We start from the raw sequence: 9,739 nt of genomic DNA on the forward strand, positions 1-9,739 counted from the left end.
GGAGCTGACCATCAAGCTAGTGACGGTAAAGAAGCGCTTGTCGAGAGGCAACCCAATGTTTTCGTATCCTTAAGTTTGATTTTTTTTTTTTACTTTGATTTTATTTATTTAGTTTTGTTCGAGTTCTACTATTTTTCCTTTGTTTTACGTGTATTTTGATCATGCAGAATGATTAGAACGGAAACAGGTGCATTAAGACAGAACTTCGGACACCCTGGAAGAAGTTGTTGCAAACGGGGTGGCGCCTAACTTCAGAACCCCAAATTAGGCGCCACATACAAACTCAATTTAAAGATGCTTGCTGGAGAGATGGCACCTAACTTCACTCCTTCAAACTAGGCACCAATAATGCGTGCGTTTTGGTGTTGTTCCTTAGAGGGATGGCGCCTAAAGTCATGCGTACCATTTGAAGTTTGTTGCTGGATGGGTGGCGCCTAACTTGAGTTCAGGAGGGAAGGCTACGCCAAGTTAGGAGGCGCCCTACTTCCAAATCAAATCCCATCAATATCTGAAGCATATCCCTTGTTTTCCTGCCTTATTCCTTTCCACAATTATTCCATTCAACCAAAACCGTGACACCCTTCGTGACCCCACCCCCATTCCTTATACACACACTACCCCCACCCCCCAACCTTGCTTCATACAACAACTCCCACTTGTAAACCCCCACACCCCCTATTTTACAACGCCTAATATATATATATATATATATAATCCTATTCCCTTCAACTACGTCCCCCAGCCCCCTCCCTCCTGAACCATGATCCTTACCCCCTCCCCTCCTTACATCTTTTTTTCTTTTTTTTTTGTATTATTTCTTCCATTAAAAAAAAGAAAAAAAATAAAAATAAAAATAAAAATACAATATATATATATATATATATATATATTTTAATTAATTTTAACCTCTCTTATCCTTTTATCATTTTTTTCTTCTTCTGTAATAATTTTTATTTTTACTCATTCGTATACTTTTTATGTCCCCCCTTTATTAATATTTGATTTTTAGTATCTATCAATTGAAAAATAGAGTTTATATTTCTATGAATTTTCTTAGACTTTATATTTAATGGACTGGTGTGGTTTGAATAAGATGCATGTAATTCACTTGAGTTTTGGTGGACTTCAACTCATTCCAAGTAATTGATTTATAATATTAAATAAGATGTATAGCTTATAATCAATTTTATATTTTTTTTTTAATAGATAGTTACATGGGCTGATAACATGAGGGTGAATGCTATAAATTTTATCAAAGAAAGTATCCCGAGCTACTCTCAAAAGGGTACTAAGATTCGGGGAGCACAAAGCAGGCGGTCTTAAGAGCAATTTCTCAGGAGCTATGTTCCACCAAATATCGAATCCAAGCATAGCACATAGGCATATTATAAAACATGAGTTCCTCAGGTATGGATACCTTATAACTTCTCTCATTGTAAAGGATTTGATCCCCCACCCTCTGAATCATTAATTGCTTCTAGCAATCGAGGCTTTTTAACTAGGAATCGTATGAGTGGAGTGTAGTAATGGGTCACTTCAAAGGGGAGTGTCTCCCGCGCGTTTATTGGAACGCAATTAGCAAATGTATATATGAACTCAAAATTTCTATTCTCTCGTACTCTTAATTATTTATTTAAACTGACTAATTTTATTATCTATTTGTATAGATTGCTGATGAAGATAAGTTCTTTTTATTTGGAACCGATGACCTTACCCAAATGACATTTAGGTATAGTAGATATGATGTTGGAAAATTTATTTCCATTTACCTATCAAGTGGCATTCTACAGAGTGATCCGTTTGAGGTTAGTTGTGTAACGTTTATTTGCTCATTTAGGATATGTGAAAGATGGTTCTTGAAATTTTTGAACTGTTTGACAATAATATTAAATGTTCAACTATTAAATTGAATTTTGAAGACTCTTGCAGGATTCTAATTGAAAGGCTTGCAACACCTCAAGTTGTAGTTTAAGAAATTTGTTAATCTGGGATAAGAGGGTTGAATGACTAGCTTCCAGTTTTTTGGTTGTTTTGTTGTTAGAGCTCCTTTTAGTTCTTAACTGCTTTGTTACATTTTAGCTTCCAGCCCTTTTTCTTTTATGTGAACATTTGTTATCGAGTTTCTATTCACTATGTTTTTTGTATTTTTTTAAGTGCTTCTATTACTTTATGATTTTTGTTTCAAATTGATTTTGAAAGCTTGCAAAGAATTTGGCCTAATTTTACTAGATCCAAGTATTGTTAGTTAGGTTGAATCAGATAATTAGTAATATTCTGCTTTCTGTTTTCTCGAGTAATATTCTTGGGGGTAATATGATTGTGTGCTTGATAAACATTGCTGATTATGCTTTGCTAATAGCGACAATTGATAATTTAGATCCAATCATCTATCTATTATTAAGGTTTTGTATAATTGAACAACACATAATAAAAACATAGAGTTTCAAGATAAAATATATTTTGTGGCTAAATTTCAAATACTGGAAAAGTTCTAATCTTTAGGAAATCTTTTTAAAGAAAAACTAATCAGACGTGGTTTGATCACTAAAACAGAAGCGAGTGGACTAATTGGGTTTTGCATAACTATACCATAGATGAAGAAGAGCTGAATACATATATGCATGACACTAATAGTGTATGTGTTAATGTAGTCACATCTTTTAAGTTGTATCTGAAATAGTAGTCATTTCATGTTCTTAATTTTGCTGTTGTGATGCCAACTTGGTGGAATCAATTTCTTTCTTTCAATGGAGTGTTCTCCTTTTATACTTTTACTTCATACTGAAACTACCTTAATCCTTGATATGAAAATGATCAATCCGTCTGAGTATAACAATTGATATATTTTAATGCAACATCTAATATTTTTCAAGGATTTCACTAATCAATCAATATATTTTGCTTATAGCTATAGTCAATTATATCTAGTGTACATTTTGTTTAATGCAAATGCTCAAAAAGATGATGCTGAAGCTATAGATATTTGCTTTTTCGAACGGTCCATAACTATAAAAAATCAGTTGATGTTACAAAAGGTTACAACAACCAAAAGAGTGAAACTTTAGTTCTTATGATTTCTTTGATAAAAGAAATTTATATTTCCAACGGAAAGCAAAGTGAGAATCCAAATATATTTTTTTTATTTGGAGAAAGAAATTTGGATTCCCAACTATAGTGATTATTCTTATGAAAAAGTGTGTTTTTGGAGAGTTTGCTGAGTTGGTTCAAGTATGAATTTAATTGCTCCGATAGTAGAATATGTACTTGAGTATGCCAAGAAAAGTTCCATCATGAGCATTCTTCATGCTTAGAGAGAAGCTGAGATTGATGACAAGGTAAATTGTTATCTCTCCATACTATATTTTATGTTATGCTTATTAGCTTATGTGCATAGTTTATGGAGTCACCATGAATGTTTGCAACATGTTCTTGAAAATGAACGCATTGAGTTATTCAAACAGATAAAATTTAGAGCAAGAAGCTAAAGCCAAAGATGTTGAATAGCAGAAGAACTAGCTTGGAAGAAACTACCAAATGTTGGGGATTAAAGTAGGGTGGACAATATGGTCACATAGTAGGTTCTCATTGTAAATTTAATAGGTGAAAAATCATGAGGATGCCACTCTCCATAATCATTTCATAATTTATTAGTTTATATCTCTTTTTTGGGATAATCAACATTTTTTTAAGAATAGTCATTAATATAACTTATTGGAAGTTGTTAGCAACATTTTTTATAAGTTGTAAGTAATGTCTGCATATTAAAGATACTCTGTGAAACACTTCATGAAGATTTTTATGATTAAAGATTATTCATGAATTAAGGCTGAATATGTTTGGAGTATTACTTAGATTTTTTATGACATTTATGTTTTCCTGCAACACTTATCGATCACAAACGAATCTATGACTGAATTGAAAAATAGGTGTCGACAACACTTATCTATTAGGGATTTTTTCTTATATTTTGATTTTGTGATTCTGAATAACTATTTGTACCGTTGTTAAGTCACCTGCATAATTATATTACTCATATCACCTTTATTTTTTTTTAAAACCATTAAAGTTATTGCTTTTTTCGCTTTACCTGTTTCGTTTTCTGAAATGATTCCACTGGGATTCATTATTATTTTGAAAATTTACATATGGTTGAAAATTAGCGAAGAAAAAAAATAGTATCTGTCGATTATATTATCAGCACCCTTAAGAATTCATGCTTCTTAAATATGATAAGTTGGAAAAAATTTAGAGGCACATTAGGAACCATTTTTAAAATACTACCTCTTTATTTTTCAAATGGTATATTAAAAATAAACTATATTTTGTACAATCAAATAGCAATGGAGTATTCATTCAAGCGTCACTTTCACAATATTTAGGAATAAAGAATAGAAGAGAAAGAGAAAAAGAAAAAAAATAAAAGATAAACCAAAAAGCAACGTCCTCTATAGTGTGCTCTTTCTCATCTAAGTTAGAGTTTGGATTAAAAGATAGTGGTTGAGAGATTTGTAGGAACGAGTTGAAGTTGCGCAAAGAAGCCTTTACACTTATCTCTCTATTTCTTTCTTTCGTCTTGGAAAATAATAAGTTTGATGAGAAATTTCAAACATCTATTCTTTTTCCCTTTCTCTTTTTCTTCAATTAGAAAATAAACAAAATGAAAGGCCAAAATAGTAAATCTTCCTTAAGTTCTTCATCTTTTTATGCATTCGGTCCTCTCTTTTTGATAAATCTCTATTAGTATTGAAAAATAACAACTTATATTTTTGTAAAAAAAAATTATCCAAGAAATAAATTATTTTAACATGATGAATCAAAGAAATCTTTTTTATATACATAAATTATATTGGTTATAGTTCTTATTCATGTTTATCTTTTGAACTGTGTTATTGCTATTTTTATGTTTATCTTATCGTGTGCTCTAAATTTCATATTATAATATTAATTAACATGCTAAATAATTATTATATTCTGTGATACTATTTTAATGTAAGAATAATTTTTTTGTTATTTGAATATTAATATAACATATGTATTTTTATCAAACATATTTTAATTTTATCTTAATATTCTTTATTTAAAAATTTTAAAAATACATGGATCACGTGCAGTTGCATGGGTTATCATGCTAGTATTTTATATATAATTGGTTCGAATGATTTTTCTTCTAAATATCGAACCAAACCGCAAACTAACTGTGTCATGAGGAAAATGGAAAATTAACACATCTTGATCTGATCGAATCATCGAAACGAATACGAGAGAGAGAGAGAGTTAGTTTTATTATCCTCTCCTCTCTCCTAAAAAAACCCAAAAATGATTTCGTTCTCGCACCACCGTCGAACTCAATCGGAGCTACATGTCCGAATCCCCGACGAATTTGATCTCGATCTCGATATGGATGTGGATTTGGATGTTGATTCCTTTGATTTCAAAAATTCCATTCCTAACAACGAAACCGTCATCTCCTCCTCCTCATCTTCCGTAGCAGCTGAATCCCTCTCTAAGCCAGTATCCGACCACCAACTACCTCCGCTATCACCTGCCTCTGCACCCGCGCCCATTGTAGATACCAATAAAACCACCGTGAGGCCTGGTCACCGGCGTAGCAACTCGGCGGATGACGCCTCTTCTTCTTCGTTGTTGTTGGAAGGCATTGAGGCCAAGAAGGCCATGTCCCCTGACAAGCTTGCTGAATTATGGACCGTTGATCCCAAGCGAGCCAAGAGGTTCCTCTCTCTCTCTCTCTCTCATTCGTTATTCAATCTTCATATTCAATTGTCATAGGAATAATAGCGTTATTATAGCTTAGCTCAAACCTGTAAGTTAGCTTTAGGTGAAAATTTTGATTCAATTTTTTAGATCATTTCTTTTTCTAAAAGGAAATGCGATTGTGCACTTGCATGGGCCACAACGGTCCATAGTGGCGCTCTCTGCCACTTGCCCCCAAGTTGAAAAGTTGAAAAGCATTTACAATGGTGATTTGGTGAACAAATTCATAACTGATGGGCGACAATGTATCTATTGCATAAATCAATTTTCACATTTAGTCAATGAAATATTAAAATTGACTTAAACAGAAAATGCATGGTATTCTCTGGAATCGTGCTGTTCATGATTCCTTTTTTAAATGGTGATTCATATTTCTATTAGTTAAAGAGGATACCCCCGAATTGTGCAGGATTTTGGCCAACCGTAAGTCGGCGGCCCGCTCAAAGGAGAGGAGAGCTTGTTATGTGGTGGAGCTTGAGAGAAAAATTCAGGTTCTTCAAACAGAAGCAACTACTCTTTCAGCCCAATTAAATCTTTTCCAGGTTCTTAGTAGCTGCCTTCATTCCATCTAGTATACATGTGCTTTTCTCTTTCATTCTCTTGCTTTTTTTAAAGCACACATTAATGCATGTATCATTACTTCATCCTAATTATGCACAGTACATTACAATATACCTGCATTAATGTGTGCTATACTTTGTCCCAAAACTCTAATCATTCATAATGATTGATATGTTAGGCTCCTTATTATTTAGTATTGGCACGAAAACATAAAACATGATGCGAATATTTAACTTTCTGAATTATAAAAGTTCATTACTTATGATTGGTTGGACAGGATATGGGTCCTCTCATGCTATATATTTGTTCCGTATCATTCGATCTGCTGCATGATGATCCCTTAATGTGTGAGGATCCTATTCCTGTTCGATATACTTGATTTTGTTTCATGTGTAGTTTAGATATGTTATCTTGTAAATATCAAGAACAGTTACCACCTATCTATTCCTTGGTCATTTGTTATTTGCTCTTTGGCATGTTTTCTGTTTTCCTTTTAAAGGCATTTTGTTTTCTTTAAATGTGTGTTGTTTACTAGTTGTAAAATTTCTAGTAGGTTATGGAAGGCTTAACACATTCATATAATACTACCTAAGACTTATTCATTGCGAAAAATCTTTTTCAGAGAGATACAACTGGTTTGACTACTGAAAATACTGAACTTAGGCTACGCTTACAAGCTATGGAGCAACAAGCTAAGTTATGTGATGGTATGTATTTTTGGATAAATATGTGATGGTATGTTTCAATCATACAAAGAAAATATGAGAATTTTTTAAGCCAAATTAATACAACAACGAAGCCTTGTCTCACTAGGTGGGGTCGGCTATATAGATCAAACGACATCATTGAGCTCTATTATGTATCATGTCTACAGAGAGATCGTTTACATGTAGATATCATTTGACCACCTCATAGATGGTCTTCCTAAGTCTTCCTCTGCCTTTCACATGGATGATCCATGTCTTCATGACATGGATCATGACATGAAGCCAGATTGATAATGAGGATTTTTTTTTCCTCAATATGAGCAGAAATGCAGAATTATTATTTTCTGAGATGTTATTGTTTACAACCTTTTATGCAATTTTTAGTTCAATTTCATAAGTATTAGATTGCTTGCACTCCTCAAAAATAGTTTTTCCCCCCTCATGCTCAATGACTAACTAAGAGTGTATTTGTTTTTGTTAATCTTTCAGCTAATATATTGTGATTTATGTAACACGCTTGACTTCAACCATCCTTTTTCTTTGGTTAAAAAAAATCATAGCTCTGAATGAAGCACTGAAAAAAGAAGTTGATAGACTCAAGATTGCTACTGGAGAGATGGTAACTCGTCCCAATTCGAATAGTTTGGCAATGCAACGGGCTTCATATTCTCAAGCTCCTTTCTTCTCGCTTCAACTGCAACATTTTGCAAGCGAACTTCACACCATGCAAATGCCTCCTTTGCATCCACTATTGCCTAATATGTCTTCCCCTCAACCGCTGATTGATGTAGCTACTCCATACAATTTGTCAAACATGTTGCCAAGTGATCCTGTTCCTGTTGGCCAATTTCAGGTGCTAGACATAAGTCATCCGATCCCTCATGTTCTGATTCATGATGGTCCCTCCATTTCTGTTAATAAAATCAACAATGCCTTTTGATTTAAATTTGACTGACCAACATGTCTCACCTCCTTGTTTATTAATTAGATTGTTCATAGTCTGACACAAGTGATTGATTTTTGTTTTTCTATTCAATTCATTTATAAAAAATTCACATTTTTTTGTCTTGTTCATTGATCTCTTCACTCCTCTTCTCCTCCCAATTTTTATTAGGGTTCAAATTAATGTATGAGCTCAAGTGAGACAGGTTTTTGTTATTTTATTTTTGAATTATATGACAGGTTTTCTTTTCCTTTTAACAAATTATTTTATAACAACTTTGATAATATTTGCCTAATTTCACATTCTATTTTTTTTGTTGCCCACGGTATTCTCTATCCTGATAGGCCAAAGATTAATCTGTTACGGATATGAACTTCATTTAAGGGTCTGTCACTGGCCAATGTTGCTGCATGCACAAGGTGAGATTCATACTCCCAACACTTGCTTATGTGAGTTGACCACTCGACCAATCCAAATTAGTTATTTGACATTTCATTTAGGTGATTGCTATAGTGTCTAAAAGGTGATGCCTAATTTATTAAAAAAGATTAAAAATTAATATTTAATTTAAAAGGTATAAAAATAAATAATTTTTAAAAATTTAAAATTTATTACAAAAAATAAAGTAGGTAAAATTTAAGCATTAATTCATAGGCCGAATAGAATTGGCCTTCCATTTAATAACCCATTAACCGGTGTTTGTGTCAGTTCTCTCCTTATAACCCATTGTACAAATAAGCATTTGTCATCAATTTCATTTGCGAATTCAACTGGTATGCAATGGATGTTGGTTAGGTCGTCATGTGTCCGTAGAAATGGACAAAAAGGCTGACGTTTTCGTTGGCTATTCTACTGTCACTTTTGAAGGATCCATCTGAATGAACAGTGCCTTAAATGTCCACAATCACATATCTTACTAGTTATTCTCATGTCCAAAAAAAATTACGGGAAAAAATGAATGGCGAACACTGCTTATTGTTATGATCCCTTCTTTTCCTTTATAGTTTATCCTATCCGTTATTGTCTTTTTCGTTCGTTCATCCTTTTAATTTTCAACACTCAGGCTTTTTTGTTTCACATTTGCCAAGATTCCATGAAAGCATTGCTTAGGTAATGTTGGAGTGGAAGCATTAGTTCAAGTGGCAAATCATGGTGCCTCTTGATATGTTATACCCAGTTTTAAATTTTGATAAGATTAAATGATAGATGAGACTGCTTTAAGTATTGTATGTGTGAGTGTGTAGTATAGATGGGTTTTAATGTTATAATACTTAGGATTAAAAGTTGTCCAATTTATCTGATAAAAAAAATTTAAGTAATGTTGTAATGTTTAAATTGGAGACTATTAGATCATAAGTAAACATAAAATTTATACATGAAGAACATGGATTCAAATTTTAGCGTTTTCCCCTTGTGCCTTTAGGCTGTATTTGGTTGTTGTTTCGAAAGTATGAAAACGTACACACAAATACATAAGAATACATCGGTACAAGAAGAAATTAATTTTGTATTGTGTTTGGTAATTAATAAGACATCGACTGAACATACAACTCATAATTCTACTAAAAAGTCAATTTTACCCTTATCGTTCCTATATCGCCATCATCACTTCAACCTTTTCACTCTCTTTCAAAATCATTACAATTTACCATGGCATCACCATCTTCAAACCAACACAGATTCTTTTTTGTTTGGTAATTCTTAATCCAGTAATTCTTAATCAAAACAAAATCAATCTCATAAGCATCAAAACTAA

At 32.7% G+C, this 9,739-nt stretch overlaps 1 protein-coding gene across 1 annotated transcript; it reads left to right on the top strand.

Annotated features, from left to right (window-relative positions):
• The first annotated feature begins 5,274 nt into the window (after window positions 1–5,274).
• LOC148561358 (transcription factor RF2b-like) lies at window positions 5,275–8,032 on the top strand. The gene is made up of 4 exons (XM_088491742.1): window positions 5,275–5,729; window positions 6,182–6,314; window positions 6,956–7,040; window positions 7,601–8,032. Exons 1-4 carry the CDS (start codon window positions 5,317–5,319, stop codon window positions 7,978–7,980), a joined length of 1,011 nt encoding a protein of 336 aa, XP_088347868.1. The 5' UTR covers window positions 5,275–5,316; the 3' UTR covers window positions 7,981–8,032.
• The last annotated feature ends 1,707 nt before the right edge of the window (window positions 8,033–9,739 follow it).

This window comes from Arachis ipaensis, chromosome B6 (genome assembly GCF_059453495.1).
Source record: "Arachis ipaensis isolate K30076 ecotype BB chromosome B6, ASM5945349v1, whole genome shotgun sequence".
NCBI classification, from domain to species: Eukaryota; Viridiplantae; Streptophyta; class Magnoliopsida; order Fabales; family Fabaceae; genus Arachis; species Arachis ipaensis.